The sequence below is a fragment of the Chaetodon trifascialis genome, chromosome 19 (assembly GCF_039877785.1).
Source record: "Chaetodon trifascialis isolate fChaTrf1 chromosome 19, fChaTrf1.hap1, whole genome shotgun sequence".
In the NCBI taxonomy this organism is placed as follows: Eukaryota; Metazoa; Chordata; class Actinopteri; order Chaetodontiformes; family Chaetodontidae; genus Chaetodon; species Chaetodon trifascialis.
Genome location: NC_092074.1, coordinates 15,572,724 through 15,593,098, shown reverse-complemented (window position 1 = coordinate 15,593,098; position 20,375 = coordinate 15,572,724). Strand labels below are relative to the sequence as shown.

General features: G+C 44.8%; 1 protein-coding gene across 2 annotated transcripts in view; it reads right to left on the bottom strand.

The window, feature by feature from the left end:
- The window catches only part of sesn1 (sestrin 1), a 53,047-nt gene that overhangs the window by 3,609 nt on the left and 29,063 nt on the right, over positions 1–20,375 (bottom strand). The window contains exons 1-3 of one of the 2 annotated variants that reach the window (XM_070987521.1): positions 1,272–1,535; positions 383–448; positions 98–298 (exon numbers count right to left, since the gene is read on the bottom strand). In XM_070987521.1, coding sequence (XP_070843622.1) covers positions 98–298; positions 383–448; positions 1,272–1,373 — 369 coding nt within the window. In that variant the 5' untranslated portion in view covers positions 1,374–1,535. Of the gene's footprint in view, positions 1–97; positions 299–382; positions 449–1,271; positions 1,536–20,375 lie in introns of those variants that run through there. The other variant, XM_070987520.1, reaches the window with a different exon arrangement.

Here is a 20,375-nt window from a genome sequence, read left to right as displayed (position 1 = left end):
AGGACGAGATACTAAACATGAGACATTCATAGACCAGACATATTAACAGTTAAATGAGACGTGGTTTTGAGAATTCAGGGGTTGGACGCGATCGTACCATGATGCCGATGTAGTGTCGGTAGTGCAAAGACAGGGGCCCATCCATCTGCAGCAGGTAGTGCTGCGTCCGGAGGAAGCTCTCCAGGTACTGTGGGTGGAAGCCCATCACCACAGAAATGTTGTCGAGGCGACCGAGGGCTGCAAACGCATCCTCAAATATCGACTGTGTCCGGGTGTCCACTTTACTGACTTTGAGAATCTAGCAGAAAAAAAAGTCATTACAAAAATATCCAGTATGTAACTGAGACAAAAGTCTGTTGTGAGATTACAGACTGCCTCTTACCTCTTTTTCAGGGATAAATCTGCTTGGTCCGTTACCTAAGGGTCTCGGGATCCTCACTCCCAAGTCCTGCGGGACAAAAAAAGAGCAAAACATGCAGTTTAAATACCAGAGGAAGGCAGAGGAGAAGCTCAGCGCACAGCGTGCCTCAGACCAGCACTTCTCATTTCTCATGCAGACCCTCTACTGTCACTTCACTGCTTCACCAGGGTGACAAATCAGAGCCGCTTTGTCTGTGTGACACCAGAAAAGCTGTAAGAAGTTTGTTCAATTGCAGAGGAAACTGCAATGAATGCGCGATTCCAGGTTTTCTCCATCTTACAAGCAACATCCAGCTTTTTGCAGTGTCACACGAAAACGATATAAAATTAAACCCTGACGCTGAATTAATGAATTAATGCGGGACTAAACACACAACACACAAGACGCTTTGCAATCACGGATCAGTAAAACACAGCAGACACCTTTACATCGCCTGGATTATGTCCAGTAACTTTCCGCTGCTTGTCGAGACATGTCCACAAGCGGACACCGTCCCGCAGCGCACAGCGGAGCGGATGAATGAATGAGCACGAAATGCGTTATTATTGAGAAATGACATCGGGTTAACGAGACGTCTTTGAACGTGTCATTAACACGTCTTCTTCTTTAGGGGCGAAATCAGAAAAGACAACAAAGCCAGGGCCGATTTGATGCCCGATGACCACAAACTCTTCGTAAACAAGCCTTCTGCACAAAAGACTGCACTGCAGCTTGTTGTCTCAAAGCAACAACGTCGCCTCAAAACACCGACAATGTGACACCAGTTTCTTTTTCTTTCAACCCCAACGTCACATTGAGACGATGCATTTAGAAAGAGCGATTTTTCATCCTTTTTTTTTCTTCCCCTTACCTTTTTGCCTAGCCGCTCACAATGGGTACATATCTTTAACAGGTTTGTCACTGCAAAAGAATTATTTTCCACGTTTTCTGCCGGTGCGACCGCGTGCCTCATCTCGCGTCCTCGCTGCACTTTGATTATTTTAAGGGTATAAAAAAATGAAAATAAAAAAAAACGTATTCTGAATGGCTGTTTCCTCCTCTCTTTGTTCCTTGAGGCACTGGGTAAAGTGCTCGGCAGTCAGCTGTTGCAGCCCTGAAGCAGAATACCGTCCTCTCTCGCGCATACATTCGGTAAATAAATCGAGGCTCGTGTGATTGACGTGCTCGGCGGCCAATCGGGTGGCGAAAACAGCCTCCCTGCAGCCAATGGCGGAGGGAGAGTGTTTTCGCACGTGTGGGCGGAGCTAACCGTGAAGAGGAGGAGGAGGGGGGGTCCTAAACGTGAGTGGAGAGAACAATCCCCCCTCTAAGAAAACATCATCACTTCTCTCTCCTTCTTTTGTTCCCTGCTGCCATTGATCATGATTGCATTTGCAGCTATGCATTGCACCCTGTATGCTAAATAATGGCAACAATCAAGTCAAGGTGGCCGCTGCCTGATTTGGCTCCCCCATCAATACTTAAATCAATTATCATGGTATGGACAAACCCCCCTGCAAGGTTCCTGGAAATAGTTTTCTGTAACACTGCCAAACATAGCTGGAAAAGGCATCTGTGTGTTCATCTGTGTAATCTGCATTCAATGAAAACAACAACAACCCACAGCCAGCTCTTGCATGCAGCAGCAAGTCCCCCTATTGGCTTCTTGCTGCACGGGGATGTGTATGTGTGTGTGTGTGTGTGTGTATGGGGGGGGGGGGGGGGGGGGGGGGGGGGGTCACCGAGCCAAAGGAATTGAAGGTCTGCTGTGCAAAGATCAACATCAGTGCACAGCGAGATGAATAGCTGCAGACCTGCTGCAGCTACAACGGCCCTTCAGTTAGTGGCTTTGTAGAGCAGCCTATCAGACCACAGATAATGCCATTCCTCCGCCAATCAGCCCAGGCTGAAGGAGTCAGGAGGAAGCAGAGATAAGGAAGGCAGCTCTTATGGCTTTGTTTATCCCAGTTTGACAATAACATGTTCACTGGAACAATATACAGCTGGTTTATCACACCACGGTGGTGGAAAGTCAATAATTACTCAGAATTATGTCAGATGAGATCTATGGAAAACAACATTGTGTTCTCCAAAATTTCTATCACAGTATCATATCATAAATCACACGCTATCACCCAAACAAGTCTGTCGATGTGGAAATGAATTTCACCAGAAGCGTTATATTTGTCTCTAATTTCAGGCAAACAACAGAGGAGCAGTTGTATTTTCATGTAAAAGCACATGCGAGTCAAGTGTTGTTTCCTCTGTGGATTGCCGGCAACCACATTACAAAAGCATCCACATACTGGCCAGTGTGTCCACAGACACACGCATGCACATCTGTGCGTCATGTTTCTGTGTGAGATTTCAAAATAACATGTTTCCCAAGCAAAACACAGAGGACTTTTCTTTTCTGACCTTTCACAAAGACAAAATTTGAAGGGGAGGAAAGCTACACAATAGTTTGGATTGTTAGTCTTAAATTTTGCGAGATACCATCTTTGTTTCAGTTCTTCCTCCCACCAGCAAATTTGGCTATCAAAGTGTGTGGGCGAACTGTGAAGGGATATCCAATAAAAAGCTGACAAGCAAGTTTAAGTTAGTAATGATGAGGAGATGATGAATGGATGCCAAGAAAAGACAAGTCTGCCCCTGTGCGCTCAGATCAAGAGCCTGTCCGGGCAGTTCGGCAACCGGCTGCAAGTCCCCAGTACTGATAGCAGGATAGCACAGTATTCAGCAGGTTCATTGTGTGGATCAAGCCACCCCCCCCCACCCCCAGTCCCTCTCCTGTTGCCACAGGCAGGATGGGGTGCAGGGCAGCGGTAAACATGTTCCCAGGGCTGGAGTCAGCACTCCCAGGGCAGCCCCATGGCTCAGCAAAGCTGCAGAAGAGGCTGGTCAGCGTTAGGGCTTACGACACACCAAACCTTTTCACATAAAAGCGCTTAGGCTCGGGGGTCCGGCCTCGCGGACAGGGCCAAACACTATTGTCAAAGCGCACGCACTGACTACTCTGTGAGGCTTCACTGTGCTCACATCAGGAGTATCTGTGTGAGTGCACTGATCCAGACATATATGCTCCTTCTTAGATGGAGGCTGTTCAGCGTCTTTGGTCCAAATCATAATCAGCCGCATGCTTGCCGTTGGTACCCGGAGCTGAATTAAACACTAAACCTCCATATAGTATCATAAATGCTCTGCAATGATTCAGAAAGCGCCAGAAAAAGCTAGTAAGTTCACCTTGAGTTGAGGTTCTTGTACAGCTACGAAAACATGACAAGATATTTGACTGAAGACCTCAAAGTATAACCTGGCTTGTACTATAATCTGTAAGACTTTGCATGTTCTGGGGTGTCTCCTGAGGCTGTTTCAGAACACATTGTGACATACAAAAAAAAACCACAGCGCAGGTGTCTCCGGGGAATCTGCAGACCTAAATCTTCAAAGCGCATCGGTTATTTGATGTCGCCTACAGTGAATCGAAATGGCTTTTCTTACATGGCTGATGGCTGCAAACTACATCCGATCAAATGAAGCACTCCGAACATGCTTGTCATGATCACGCTTCAATGAATTAGCATGCAGGCTCTTTGTTAGTAGCTCTTTCAAATAAAACACAGTGGCTGAGAGGCTGATTAGCGGTTGTTGCTGATAAGGCAGTGACCTTTTCGCTACAGGAAGCCACCGTGCCACCCTGGAGATGTAACCGTGTGTGTGAGTGTGTGTGTGTTGGGCGTTTGGAGTACAGGGGTTAGGATAACACTGGGCGGAGGAAAGGCTCCTGGAAGCAACAGGAATCATCTCAGATTTGTTTTAACAGTGTGTATCATCAGATAGTGATCTGTTGGCGGAAAGGCCTGAACAATGAACACATTTCCACAAGTCCTAAACTAATGGTAATAAAAAAAATCCCATTAAAAGTAATAGCAAGGAATATTGTTCTGATTTGTTTTTTACAAAAACATCATAAGAGGCTGTCTTCTGCTCAGTCATGGATACTTAAACCCCATTTTCACCCAGCTGGAGCTTCTTTAAAGCACAATGACAAAGAAGAAATAACACAATCCTCCTTTCACTAATTAAAAGCTGAATATGAGAAATAAATCCCCCCGCTCAATTCAGTGCACTCAGAGGTTTTGGCTGGTATGACCAGTAGCTTATGATGGCTAACGTTAGCTTGTGCTCGTCTAACATGACATTGTAGCATTTAGCATTATCCCATAATTGCTTCTTGTGGCCACACGGTGACACAGGCTCCCTTTAATGCACGAACCAGCGGCCTAAGAAACTTAATGCCTACGTTGTGCACGAGAGCACCAGCTTATCTTACGCACATTTCATAGAGGCAGGTGTGGACAGTTGATAGATAGCACAGGAGTGTATTGTGCTGCAGGGGTAGTTTGAGAAGTCTCTGGATATTTTGACTTTTTTCCACCTCCACTTTTTTTTTTTGTTTTAACTTATTGGAATTTTGGCATCCGGTTTCTTGCTTAAATCCGAGCTGACCGCTGTCTCTGAGCTTCATGAATAAGCAAACTACAGCCAACAGCCATCAAGTTTACAAGGCGTCCCACACTCAAAACGCAGTATCACTCACCAGAGCATGAAATACACTCCGCGGCCACTGCCACTGAGGAATTTAAGGTACAAGTACACCAGTAAACAAATAGTTCACATACAACTGCTGGCATGTTAGAACATTTTACAGCAAATTTATGAGGATAGAAATTATATTGCTGTACAAAGTGGTGCAAAAGTGGATGCTAAATCTGGAACAAACAATTAGTTGGAGCTGTTTCATTAAGATCTAACTGTCTGCTGTCAGGAACCGGTTCTTTATAAGTAAAGAAAAGTATGGCAGCTACTTTCTCTAATGCTCACTAAAGCACTTGTTTTTCCTTTATGAGTGCGGAGCAGAATTAACAACAGCTTCAAACCAATAAAGAGGATGATAAAAGTTAATAAGATTAAAAAACAGAGAGAGGAAGCCGTGCCAGGCGTAAACTCTGCACATATGTGTCTGAGCGCTGCGGCTGCTGTGTTTTCTCATGCAGTAAGACACAAGGGAACCGCAAAAGCTGAGGGGATGTTCAACAAGTGGCAGAAGTCCACCAGACCAGTTCAAACGCAACCTATCAGTGCACAGAGGAGAGGAAGCAGAAAACTCTCGAACGCTGACATAAGCCTAGCAACAGGCTTCCACCAATCACAGGGCAGCTCAACAGTTGCAGGAACCAATCTTCTCTGCTCTCTCTCGCTGCCTCTCTTGTTTCTCTGAAAAAACAAAAAGGGAAAATAGAAAAAAAAAAGTTCTGCCGAGGTATGAAGTTCACCGAGCAAACGAATCTGGTCTGTTTCATAGAAAGTAATTCACTTTTACTGATCTGTTTGCACACTTATAACTTTTGCCCGTTTGAGTTTCTCTGACCAAAAGAGCCAGAACAAAAGTCTTCTAACTTCACAGCAAACACAAAACCACATGGTTCAACTTAGCTCAGAGGCTCACAACAGCAGCTCTGATGGGAAGAAAAACAACTTAAGACTTTTTTTTTTGGTCCTTGTGTAAACAGATTGCCCTGAAACCTGCTGTGGTTGTTTTCAACAGTAATGGAGTAAATCAATACATTTAAATATAGCAGATTGACGGATACGAGACAGTTTTAAACTCAGTCAGTCAAAGAGTGAAAACTGCAGACTAAGAGGGTATCCTCCATCCCACTCTTCAAACACAGCTCTAGGTTGGAGCCTGTTCATCCATCACTGAGGATTTAACCAAAGCAAACTGGAGGGTTAACCCTTACCTGTCCAACAGGCAACAACCTGCAGACACAGCAGTAACCAGCCTTTAAAACTGGAGCTAAGCTGTCAGAACCTGTTGATCATGAGCTCCAGAAGAAGCGGGGATTACATGTAGTGCAATTTTAACCGTAACTGTCATTAGATGTTAAGACTTATGAGTCAAAGTTGAATCAATGTGGGAATTAAGTGGACCAGAGTTGCCTCTTGGCCCTCTTTAAGCGACACTTGGTCCCTTTTCTTCTTTTCCCAGTCGCCTCTTCTCTGATCTGTGTGTATTCTGGCAGGCTATCAGAGTGGAGCGGTCTCGCCGAGCGCCGGCTTTCCTGAGAGGAGAGGCGTGCCCCCCAGACCAGCGGGTCCAGGACCAGCGCACACCAACACTGGGAGGAAGCGGCGTTCCCTGGATTCCATGAAAAGCGGAGGAACTGCAGAGACCTCAGGGAGAACACGGAAAAGAGGGGGGGAAAAACGACAGATCAAGAGGGAAAGAGGTATCTGGGACAAATACCGTCTCTTTTATGACTTTATACTGACACGCGTACATGCATATACACAATTCCCTAAATAATCTATACAGGCTACAATCCAGGGGAAAGGCGTTGGCCTGCAACCCCTGTGTGCACGTGAGGAAGAGTGAGTTCCCGGGGATGTTATTCTAACAGGGAGAGGGCAGCTGTCACAATACAACAGGCTCCAACAGAAAAGATCCCATAGAAAAACAGAAAATACCAACCCTTCCCCTGCTATCTTTAGCTTGATACCACACAGCCACCACAAATCAATGAACATCCCACCGTTTTGCTTCACCTGTCCTCTTTAGTCTCTACAGTCTCTCTCTTTGCTTTATAACAACCCGCCGCTGACCTTTGACTCCCCCCTCTTTATTGAGTTTACCGATGGGAAACATGGGAGACAAGTCCAAAGGTGCCGCCCAAAGTTCAGGAGACAAAACTCTTTCAAAGTTTTTACATCCTGAAGACAAATGCACGGTGTAAGGCAGGCTTATCTTTACTACTCATGTTATCCAGAAACATGGGGCTGAAAGCTGAAGCTATACCAGCATCGGGACTCTAACAGCCCCAAAGAAAACAGCCCCTCTGGTCTGACGCTGCTGTGTGCCTCCTGGCATGCACAGCTGTTTTCTCTCCCTCTCTCTCTCTTACTGACAAGACCTCGGCTCTGCTGACTGAGCAAAAAATGACTCATGTCGCTGGGAACAGGGCCAAAAAGTTGTTGATCATCACCCTATAATTCTTAATGGGCATTGTAAAGCCAGCACAAAAGATCTGAGGCTTCACCTGTTTCTGTGCACATACAGAAAGGAGATGATTTATTCCCAAACCAACCAATAAACATCAAGCACACAACAGCAGCTTCTAGCACATGACACTCCCAGCTTGTTAGCAAAGTGGCTGGTTTGAATCAGCGGCTGATGAGCCACTTGATGAGCCACTGAGCCTGATAAACAAAGTTTTATCTTCTCTATGGAGCTGCTCATAGAAAACACACAGGTCAATGAACTCTTTTTTATAAATAATAGCACAAGAAAGGTTGACAGTCCTGAGTGCAGTGATCCGGCGTGAGGTGTACCAGCTTAGACAGCAGACAGACTCTGATAAAGTCTGATGTAATACATCACAGAGGCTACAGCAAAGATTAGAAACCATTGCACTCTGCATTAATCTGCGCTCATGTCTGCTGCCGACGCCGGTTTCACTTCTGCCCTCTTTTCCACTATCTGTCCTCTCAATCTGTAACCTTCACCAGGATGCGTTTTGATTGCAAAGAGTGGATGTGATACCGCTGTACTTTAAGGGGGGAGGAAGTGATATGGCCTAATCGTTCGCCCTCAGAACCATTCTGACCGTGTCCTATTACTTCATTAATAGGCAATGAGCCCCGGTACTGAATGGCAGAACAAAATAGCCGGCAGAACCTCATTTGAGTGCGACGTCATGGCGGCTGCCCCATTAATGTTTAATCGTTTATGAAATGTCTGTTTGATTAGGTGGAAACCCGATCACCTTGGTCGCCGTCCCCTCAGCCGTTGTCGCTAACTCTGCATTTCCAGCAATTCTAGAGATTATTTTGAGGCGTTGATGCCTCGTTTGACATTGAACAGCAGAGACAGATGAAATACGGCAAAGAGTGAAGGTGGAAATCCTAATTTAAAGTAAAAAAAAATGTTATTCTATTAACATTTTCACCGCCTTCGTTAGCGATTACTGATTCCCAATGGTGACTTAGATCTCATCCAGATGCAATATAAGATAAAGGAAGTGCATTTTCTATGTAATAATATAGATCAAGTTTAGTCCCTGAAGTTAAAATTGACAATTTGCGAAGCTCTGCCCCTCTTATGACTTGCTGCGACACTTTTCCCTTCTCCATTGCACACATGTAGCTTACAACGATAATGGTGCCAGATTTACGCTCAAAATCCTTAATAATCCTTTTTAAAAAAACAAAAAAACCAGAAGTAGACAAACGCAGGCCTCTCATTTCTAGCCAGCGACCATCAATTTTTCTGCTGAACTGACAACTATTGCTAGCCTATTTAATCAGCTGTGGCTAGTTAGCTAATTAAGCTAACAATAGCTCCATGAGGTGGTTGAAAATTATGCCTCTGGCTGTCTTTGTAATTTGAAGGCTAACTCATTCTTAATGGGTCATAAATATGCACTTGATGGCTACATACCTGAACTAATGCCAAAAGACTGACAACAAAAACAAAAACAACATCCGTCAACATACCAGCCGAAGATCCATGGAAACATACACGAACGTGGAAATAAAGGAGCAGTTTGTTCTTGCATGGCAGGGTGGAGCCAGTAAGGCTCAGTATGTAAGTGTGATAAGGGAAATGTAAGATTGGCTTTCAGGGTGAGGACTAACTAAGTTGTTTGGCAAACTGTAACGCTATCTTCATAATAAGTTTGGCTGGGCCTGCTGGAGTGTAATCTTCCCCATATCTAATAAAGAACAGGACAAACCTGCTAATGTTACCTCACCTTACACCATATACACACACACTATACACACAACACAGCAGCTTCTATTTTGTGGGGAAAAATAACACAGTGGATGTCCTATTGTGAACAAGTACTTTTTGGCTCTCAACCCGTCGCCCAACAAACCAGTGTAGTGTGAAATTGTCCTCAGTTATCGCCAGATTAGGACAGCTGAGAGAGGTAAAATGGATAGCCACATGCTAACGAGAGCAATTTACATAAGAGCAGATGAACACACAGCTCAATCCTTTCCTTACACTTGTGTTTTTGTTACTCATTTTTGGTTTTGGAAAGGTTTATGAAAAAGAGACTGTCTTCCAAACTCTTTAAATGTGGAGTATTTCTCTGCATAGGAAGCTCTCTAACATGCGGACAAACCCAAAGCATGGCTAGGCCTGTTGTGCCTTGTTATTGTTGTTAAGCTCCGACTGGACAATCACGATTCAGGAAGGGGTTTAGCAACACATTTGTATGTCATATGCCCATATGTTCATGTGAATTTCATGGCGTGGGTCTCCTTATACACTATAGGGACTTTTCATGTTCTACAGGGACTAAATACAAGTTATATATATTAATATGTGAGCAATATGAGCTGGTTTTCCCTCCAAGTTCCACCAGCTTAATACTTTACAGCAACACTCAAAACTCCAGCTTACAGGAATCGACCCAGCCAGTCAAGGGTGTGAGAAGTCTGAATAACAGTAGACTAATAGACTATTAGACTTCACACAGCTGTAGTACAGAAAACACACACAGTGAAGCCAGCAGACTCGTGTGTGCAAACACAAGAGGGACAAGCACCAACATATACAAACTCATAGTACATGTGCATGCCTGCTGTCCTCTTGAGAATATACCCAGCAAGTTCCTCAATTACGAAATTGCGAGCACATGACATGAGGTCATGAGTTTGTACTGTCCAAAACAACAGTGGAAAAATGCTTAGATAAGCACATTATATTCCGGGCCTAAAATATGTCCATACATCCGACTGGTTTCGCAAAGAGTGCGAGCCGAGTCATTCGTCTGTCTCGCAGGAAATTTAAGTCGAATATAATAAAAACGACAAATAAATTATTAGAATAATTAAATCTGATCTATATCTGAATACAGCTTTTAGAAAGCATCACCTGATATGTTGACTAAGCCATTTTTATTGGCAAAATATACTCTACATTTAGAGATATTGTACAAGTTTCCATTTTTCATGCTTACATGCTGTGTTTGCTTGATTAGCAAAAGCTGCACGCTGAGAAAAACATAGGACACTCTTATGACACAATATCTGTGCTTCTGGGTTATGTTATTTTAAAAATTAATCTAGCTTAAACATTTTTAAGTCTCCCTTTAAAAATGCACCAGGTTAATGTATAGTGCTGGTTCTTCACTTTTACAAACTCACCATGGAGCTCATAACCCAAAGAGAGGAGAGAGAGCGAGAGAGAGAGAGAGAGAGAGAGTGTGCGTGTGTGTGTGTGTGTGTGTGTGTGTGTGTGTGTGTGTGTGTGTGTGTGTGTGTGTGTGTGTGTGTGTGTGTGCGCGCGTGCGTCTCCGTCTCATGCCACAGGTAGTGCCGGACATATTTGCTCTGTGGTTAATCAATTACAGGCCTGACAAGAACAAACCAACGGCTGAAAACTCTTCTGTATATCATTCCCTTTGTGAACTCAAGTCCGATTCAAAAATCTCACTAACTTTTAAGTGTCAGATATAATCAGGAGGTAAATCGACTTCTGCCAAACGTAGCATTCGCTGATTATATTACTGTGGTGACTGTATTACTGAGTGTCAGGACAAATAATATTAGTCGATTTATCAATCCATGCTGCAAGTAAAAGATCATTTTTGAAATATTTAAGTTATCGATTTCATTTCATTTTCATTTTGATTTGAATTCTTCATACCTGTTACAAACAGGTGTACAGGTGACCTGCTGACGGCCTTACATAACCCAAATCGGCAGATACCGTTGTGTTAACTCTGTCAGGAGGTCGGACAGTGTTCCCATTGGTGTCATGCTTGATAAAAAGTAATTAACCCATCAGTAAGTAGATAAGCAGTGATGGTGCATGGTACTCGGCTAAACTGGCCCTGCGGCTGGACTGAGTCTGTGGTGTTGGAAGCTTGCGAGAGTCCACATTATGTTGAGGAAGAGGAAGAAAAAAAGACAAGAATGAAAGAAGAAGTAACGTTTTGTGATTAAAGATAAAGATAAAAGGGCCCCTTAAGTGCAAAGAGATGGAAAAGGTCTGTCGAACAAGACTGTGGCTCTTTAATGCTGTTTCATAATCAAATTTCAGACTTTATGCACATGTATCAAACACAGGTTGAAATGAACTTAAACGGGTCATACAGTGTATTCTTACCCTTGTAGACTACAAATCTGGCCAGTTTCATGACTTTGCTAAGTGACGTCCCTCGTAAGCGATTATGTCACACATAAGGGATGTGGGGGTTAAAGAGGGCATTCACAACGAATGAAAAGGGGGGGGGGGGCTGGGGGTGGAAAGAGTGATGATAGAAGAGTGATAAAAGGTAAGAGGACAGAGGGAGAAGATTATTTGATCAGTGTGTGGAGAGAAAGGGCCTCGGACCTTATCATGGATAAGTAAACACCCCTCACCACCTGGAGTGACATCATTGTCCCTGAGAATCAATAACCAGCCACTTCCTGTGCACCAGGAAAATCGATGACTCTGTACACTAGATTACCTATCTGTGCCCACTCACCTGAGGAGGCACACACACGCACGACACACAACTAATGCGCACACTGTAATGTAGAGCACATACACGGGGAGCATTAACAGAAACAAACCCGCTGTCACAGTTTTCACCAAGGGGACCAGTATTTGTGCGGCTTCAGTGCAGAGTCAGCCCATTATGGGATTAGTGGCGGCCACAGCGCAGTGTAGGCCTACTGTTGAAGTCTAAAGGGGATAATGGCTCTGCCAAATCTGATTTCTATCAGGTTTCCCATACAAACACACACATACACACACCTAAAAAAAAAAAAAACCAAAGCAGCATGGCTCAGCACCACTCCACAAATCTCCCCGATCCCCCTGCTTTCCTCAGGAGCATTCGTCAACCTCCATTCTCCCTGCCAGCGTTTTTGCTCAATCTACAGAACATTATTATGCAATAAAGGCAGAGCTCATGGTGAAAAGGTAATAAAACACGAATAAGTGGAGCCCAAAAACATTTTGACCCACACAGGCATTTGGCTTCAATCACAGAGCTCCTCATAAATTTTTGTCACCCATAAATGTATGTCTTGTATGTGGTGCGCGCTTTAAGCACCATTGAGAAAACTGTTGCAACATTCTTTCAGTTAAGCGGCAAAGAAAAAAAAAAAAAGCATTGCTCCGGGCTTGTTTTCCTCGCTAAATGTCTGGGAGGAAAAGTTCAGCCTCATGATCACAGCTCTCAGATTGCTGCCATTCCGCTGCCAAGGCGAGCAGTGGAAGAGCAGGCAGCTAACTGACAGGACTGGATGGAGGATAATGAGTAACTGAGCTCAGCACAGTCCCCCATCACCTGTATGTGTGTGTGAGAGAGGCAGAGCGTGCAACAGGAAGGAGGGGGAATAAGAGACAAGACAGAAATGGAAACAGGGTGAGAAAAACAGCAAACAACACCTACGCTGCTTCAAATCACACGAGCTAAATACAGACAGACAGAAATGTGTGATCAGAAAAATTAAACTCCTGCACCTGATTTCAAATGGGAGGAAGGAGAAAAAACACACTAAGCACAGTGTGTTACCTTCCTGAGGTCACAAAGATAAAGATGCATTGGTCACACTTTATTTGAAGGGGTGTGCATAAGACTGCATTTGCTGAATGGGTTTTTTTTCCTACGCAAACCTGATTGCGTTTCATTATTAGACGATTAATGTATACTGTCCTGTTGGGAGCAAAATGTGTGGTTAGCCACAGCGGCTCAACAAAACATGAACAGTGAGCTATCCCGACGACCTCCTCTGGTCCTCACACTGTGCTCTCACCTGGGGCACCGTCTGTCCGTCTGTCCACATCCTGCCGAGACTCCACATGGCACGCAGGAAGCTCTCAAGACTCTTGAGATATTTACTTTTTAGGTTCAGCTTTCAATTAGAAAGACTAAAATCTCCTTGTGCTCTGCTCAGACTGTTCGGCCTTGACCTGTACCTCTCACCTTCTACACACTAGTTTTCCCTCCTTGTTCATGAAGCCTAACGATGAGCCGTGTGATCCACAACAATAGTGTGCTTGCATGTGTGTTGTTGTCTGTGTGCGATCGTGCACATGTCTGGAGAGGAAATCTGCTCTCTTGGTGCACCTGAGCAGAGATTTGACCTATAGCCTTATAAATCTCTGACCCTCCACTAACCCGACTGTAAGTTCCAGTCAGCTCACAGTGCACAGAGGACCGTCCGGCTGGGTGAGGGTGCGTTCTCCACGGGACTCCCACAGGAAAGCTTCACACAATACTTGGCTCTCCTTGAGGTAGACACACAGACATTAACTGCAGAGCCACACACACACACACACACACACACACACACATACACACACAAAGACAGATTAAGACAAACCTCAACACTCACACATAAAAGGCAATCACACAAGCCCTCTCACACGTTAAATGCAATGCACCCGCTCGCACACGCACACACACACTCAGAGTCTCAAGCAGACAATGGACAGTGGAACTGTGCCATAAGGGAAGGCTGTTGTCCAGTCACTGGGCAACTGGGGCAGCAGATGGTCATCTTCCCTTCCACTAACACCAGTAAGGAGGGAGGGCGGGTGGTGAGGCTCAGTGTGAGCACCGGCGAGTGAACACCTTTCACCGAGTACATGGGAATGACTCAGCCATAACCCATAAAGCAAATGAGCTGGACACTGATTATCTGCAAGTCTGCGCAGAGTTACAGCGCAGAAATGGAAAGTTTCTCAGGCCAAGACGTCCTGAGTGAAACGCAGCTTGTCCAAGGGAGGGTGCTGCTTTTAGTGCTGTTCGAGATGAATGCCACAGGCTCAAAAAGTCAACCAAACAAACCCGGGCTGACCACAAACATGGCAGAAACCCTCACACGAGAGGCCGAGAGCGAGCTTTAGTGCAGAAAAGGCAAAAAGTAGGGGAAAGGTCAATTCTGACATGAAAAAGAAAAGAGAAAAAAAGAAAGCAGAGAGGAAGGTTTCATATCCTGTTGACCAGTTGCTGCCTCTCAGCGTGAAAGTTTTGATTGGAGAGCATGCGTTGGTGTGTGTACACAGAAGTGTGTGTGCTCAATAGAGAGAGAGAGAGCGAGCGAGAGGAAGAGCCTCTAGCCTACTGTGTGCACTGTAAAAAAAACCTGTTTATATTCTATGCTCATCTCAGTCTATGTTAATAGAGGAAAAACAACAGCCCAGCATTTTCTCCCTCCTCTATTTTTATGTAGCGTGTCAGGCAGCGTGTTTTGGGGTGGCCTTACCCATAACAAGAGTCCTCTTACATAAATAAAGGGCGTATTGGCTACGGCAGGCCCGGCAGGTGCAGCGGCTACGTATTTGTGCTCTTGTGTAAAAAAGATGCAAAGCACAGAAAATATCTCTGCATGAATGGAGCCTCTGTGCGAGCGGCAGAGTCAAGAAAACATGTTTGTGAGAGAGAGTTACATCACGGTGGAGGTATGAGAGAGGGAAGAGACAGAGAGAAAGAGAGAGAGGGAGGTCAAAGACATGCAAAGGGGAAGAGAAAGGTGACGGTGGTAGTGTAAGTGGGTCATCAGACATGGAGGAAATACTGTAAATGTGTGTTTACATGCATGGATTAGATACATAACCTCATTTTCTCTTCACCTGACACGGTGGCTCACCCGGGACACCCTCTGGCCTGTTTTCTGTCAGGCTGTTTTCTTCTCCTCTGTCAATCAACACCCTTCTTTCTGCTCCGCTCTTCATCTTCCACCCACCTTCCCCTGCTCCTCCTCTCCATTGTTAATTTGTTTCCCCGTTGCCCTTCATCACTGCCTCGGAGCGATCCTCCCCGAACGCTGTTTTTGTCAAAGGGACAGTTATGAGGAATGTGGTTAAAAGCAGGATTCGCAGCACGCCTGAGGGCCCGGCTGACGCATTAGTCATTTCAGCGAGAAGCCGCTCTGCGTGTGTTTGTGTGACAATGTAAGCAGATTGTTAAATTGTTTAAAAAAAGGTGAGGAATATCTGCAGTAGGTGCCTGACGTGACACGCAAGAATGCTTCTGAGGGCCCGTAAGTGCACTAAAGTACAGAAAAACAAGTAAAACAACCCTTTTCGATTGTTTCAAGGGGCCTGGGACGAAACCACAATTGCAACTTTTTTTCCCCTCTCGGTGCGATCTTTCCAAGAACGAGCTGGCGGATTCCTGAAAAGCCAGGGGCTAATGTGCACTTCAGGACTCAACGATTTCAGCAGAGTTTCGAAAAACAACATCAGTGCCAAGCGCTTGACTGAAGACTTTTCATACATCTAACATACAACACTAGAGGGAGTTGCAGAAAATACTGTAAGGCACATCCAGTCTTTCGTATTTTGTTTCCTTGCCCTACTCTGTCCTTTAGTATTCCCCATATACCCCCTTCTAGTTACTCCCTTCGCACAAACACGGCTATGAATAACACGTCTTCAGACTGAGAGAGCGAGGCAACAGAGGGCTGAGGGTGAAAAAGGGAGGGAGAGAGGGTGTAGGAAGGGAGAAGAGGGGGCTTAACCTATATAGTAAGCCATGTTTCTTTCCCTTTGGGCTCCCAGCAGACTCAGCTTCAGTTTGATAAATAGCAGGCCCCCTCAAAGCAGCAGATGCTCCAGCTCAAACCCCTGCAAATTCATCAGCTCGGTGAAAAAAAGAAAAAAAAAACAGAAAGCCCTGAGCCAAGGCTCTTCACAACTGTTCCACATACTGACAGCCTGTCTGAAGAGGAGCACGGCGAGTATGAACAGCGCACATGGAAAACAGGGCCCCCTCTATACCCCCTCTGCAGCCCCTCCCTGCCTCAAAGACAACCCAGTTATAGTATGCCCTCAAGTCCCCAGACTTCACCAGGAAGGCACTTCCAAAGCAGTCACTCCTTCCCCATCTGAATAAAGCCACTGCACTCCCAGCTTTCTGGTCAGTTTCAAGGCTTATTGCACCCTTCAGTCTTTGTCATATCTGTGGTATGACACCGCAATCGCTGCCACTTTTCTCTATCGCATCGTTCTGTTGAACAAAGAGGCAAATATGATTTCCACGCCGTTTTCTGCGGACGCTGAAACACACTGGCTTTTCTCTTGGAGGACAGATTGGGTTTTCTCTGAAAAGCCAGACAGAGGCCTTTCTTTGAGGGATCGTTTGGTGTTTTGTGGGCTGCGTAAGAGAACATTTGCTCTGAATTGGGGTTGAGCAAGTTGTTTTGCTTGAAAGGAAATGTCAGAGACAAGCAGTGGGTGAGATCTTTAGGGACAAAGTTTGGGTTGCGAGGTGTGAATGAGCTGTTTGATTAGGAGTGCTGATGCAATCAGCGCTTCTTTAATGGGATATTTGGGGAGGGCGTCTGGGTGCTGGGGCCTATCATCTCATAATCAGTCCAAAAGTCAGACTGTCTACAGGACTAGAATAACGCAGTCAAGGAGGAGTGTTATTTAAAACACATATGTACTAATATATCTCCAAGAGCAGCCAAGGGTGGCATAGCTGTCTGCATCTTGCAGGGCACATGACAACTGCATTTCTGTTTTTGTCTCCTGTTTGCTATCGCAGCATCTGCTTTTAGAAATCCTCCAGAATCCTTCCTGTTTTGTTTCGCCTCTGTCTGGTTTTTTATGCCCTGCATTTTCCATTTAGAGACAAATAATGAACTTTAACAGCGGACCTTAAAGGAGCTGCTGCTGCTGCTGCTCGGTCCGCTCTGGCACGCAGGACATCAGCCGTGCCCTAAATTTACCAGCTATCTCTGTGTGGCTGAGGGCGCGTGCAACACTGGGAGTGTGTTTAAGTGCATTTTTCCCAAAGTGCTTCATAAGAGTGGACTCTACCACAGGGCGAGATAGGGGACAGGTCTTCCCATCAGATTGAGGGTTTCTATGGCAGTCACGTACACACATGGAAACAGTCTCATGACCTCAGATGGCCGGAGAAGCTTCCAAAGGGTCAAGATGTAGTGACACTGACCAGAGCTTTGAAAATGTCAGCCTCATCCTGTCTGCCAATACATTACACCTCACTGTGAGCATCCGCCTTAAATAAAAACCTTCAACCTCAGATGACGTGACGCTTCCCATCAACCTGAGGGAGAACCACTGCAGCACAATATTTAAGCTACTGATTTCTTTAAGCAGCTATAATATATATCTTAAAAAATACAACTGATCAAACGATGGTGTGTAATATCAAAGGGGGCACTCATAATGAGGAAAAACCCACTGTAACCTACTTTACAGACATCAACTGGCAGATAAAAAGCTATTGTTTTAGCATTTATCAGCGAAAGAGCAAAACCAAAATGGAGCAAAAAGCTGAGCGAACATTGTATCTAGATTGCAATGGCCACGACTGCAAATGAATGATGACGTTGATTCGAACCTGTTGGATGTGTGAATAAGAAAGAAAGAAACTTAAAAGGCGATAAATATATCAACTTGTTTCCGCCGCTCCAAGTGGAAAATTAATCGACTTTTGCATGTTTAAATATCCCAGAATGGCCGTCAACAACCACTCAAGAATGGGTGTGAGATAGTTATCAGACGCGATGGAGCATAACGGCATATAAATTAAAGGTGAGTTAATGCTGACCTGACACTACAGGTTACATATGCATAAAGTGCGTTTTCCTAATAGATCCCTAGATACCTAATTTATCAAGGTGATACCGCCAAATGGCCCATGTCAAGGAAAGGAATGTGTTTTGTAAGCTTTTGATGATTAATCAATTGATCACTACAGTGACTGAGTGCCAGAAACTACTTTTTTCTCCATGTCTGTTGACAGATACAAGTTAACTGACTCAGGTTGCCAGTAGCTTTCAACAAAGACTACCACAATCATATAGATGTTACATACAGGCAAAAGCTGAGCAACAAACATCCAACATCTATCTTTAGATCAGACGGTTAAAAGTAGTGCAAGAGTGCATGAAAGTGCAAATAACGCTGGAATAAACTTGGATGAATAATGGACATTCTTTAGCATTTGCATTTAAAAAACCTTACTCTTCAATAATGTGGTTCATAACATCATTGGGTCATTTCAAGTAAACAGCACACATTCTTGCTTTATCCAGATTACACAACAGTAAAAATAAGCTTTAACTGGTGTAATACCAGCACAACAAGCTGCCAAAATAAGGTCTGCAAGGGTCAAAACAACAGCACCCAGACAGGAAGCAGAAACATTCCACCCTGTTGCAAGAAAATTGCCGTTTCATCAATGATGGAGAAGTGCTAACCACATAAACAAGAGCCAAGCCTTTTTTTTTCTTTTGCTCTTCTTGTTTGCACTCTGCGCTGTCTGAGCCAGCAGCGTTGACCCCGTAACCTCTCTGCAGGTATCGGTGTCGCAGGACAAAGTCTGGTCAGGTGGGATTGATGAAAGAGGCGGCGGAGTGAAAGAAGCAAAGATAGAGGAATTCAAAGGGACCAGAGAGGGGCAGAAGCTGGATTTGTGACTGGATTTTCACAGGCGGTGACGTCACCGTGCGGGAAAAGTTACTTCATGCTGTTCCTTATCTATAGCTTGTCTCTGACCGCAGAGGTGTCAGGTGATGTGTGCGTGCAGAGAGGGAAGGTCACACCAAAACACAGCAGAGAAGAGGGCACCCTCAGCAACACCTGCGTGTGTGCACGGAGGAGGACGCAGACGTACAGAGTCATGCACAGTGGATTTCATGAAGCTGGAAGACACGAAGGAAGCCTGACCAAGATTGTGGCAGGGCAGGAAGGAAGTGGAACACACCCCTGGATCTGAACAGGAAGCGTCCAGGAAAAGAGGACTCGGACAGGACACACACACACACACACACACACACACACACACACACACACACACACACACACACACACACACACACACACACACACACACACACACACACACATTCAGCATTACAGCTCCTTGGTTATGAGCTTGAACACTGACCATGACATAAATTTCTGTAGTGCCTTAACAGAGAGCCAGCACGTGGACTTACAGCCGTGTCCTGCGTTAGTTTTCCAATTCTTCATTTCTATCAGGTGGTCAGATGAGTTTAGATTATCTTGGCAAAAATAATCTCAGAAAAATGACTTGACCTGATAACTGAGGGAGACATAAGAGAAAAATCTTAGGAAAACAAAGATAACCCAAAGAGGCATCAGCCATCATTTTTAAATGGCCTTAATGTTACCGAGCTAGCGAGTTTCCTCAAGTCTGTTTAGACTGTGTCTGAGTGTATGGTGTGTTTCTCAGTCAAAAGTGTGTGGTTAATCCAGTTTAACCTACAGTTTCTGATGAATCATCTAACTTCTACTGACACAGACAAAATAAATTCCTGAAAAGTACAGCTACACAAATGTGGGATTTACAATCTGCTTTGATGGGAGGATTCAATGTTTCACTTCGCCAGAGACGAGGCTTCGAGGATAATCTTCATCTTATCCCTGGACTAACAGCACCTCGGGGAAACTTTCCAAGTCGGACGAGTCTGAAAGTGTTTGCGCAAAAACAGGTGTTGAAAAAGGGTGAGTCATCTCACGTTTGGGCCAATACGGTGCTGCATCCTGACTTATGTTAGACTTAAAGATTTTTTTTCCTCTCTGCCTTTTTTTTATCCATTTCTTGTTGAAAAATTATGACTTTTTAGTTATATTTATGATAATGTGTGTAATATACGCACACACAGTTACATAACCAGAGTCGGAGAAAAGGGTTGCATGGGGTCTAGGCGAGGTGCTGTTTCTCACAGGCTTGTTAATGGATATGTCACCATAGCTGCTCCCTACAGTCCTCCACTGTCCTCCGACTCCAGGGTCCACAGAGCATGGTGTCCCCTGAGGACAAGCCCTGGTCTGTGTGTGAACGTGTGTTTGTGTGTACTGAATGTCAATGTGTGTGTCTGTGTGTGTGTGTGTGTGTGCCACTTCACTGTCACCTGGAATCCCCGCTGTGGTGCACCGTCAGTAATAATGAGCTAGTTT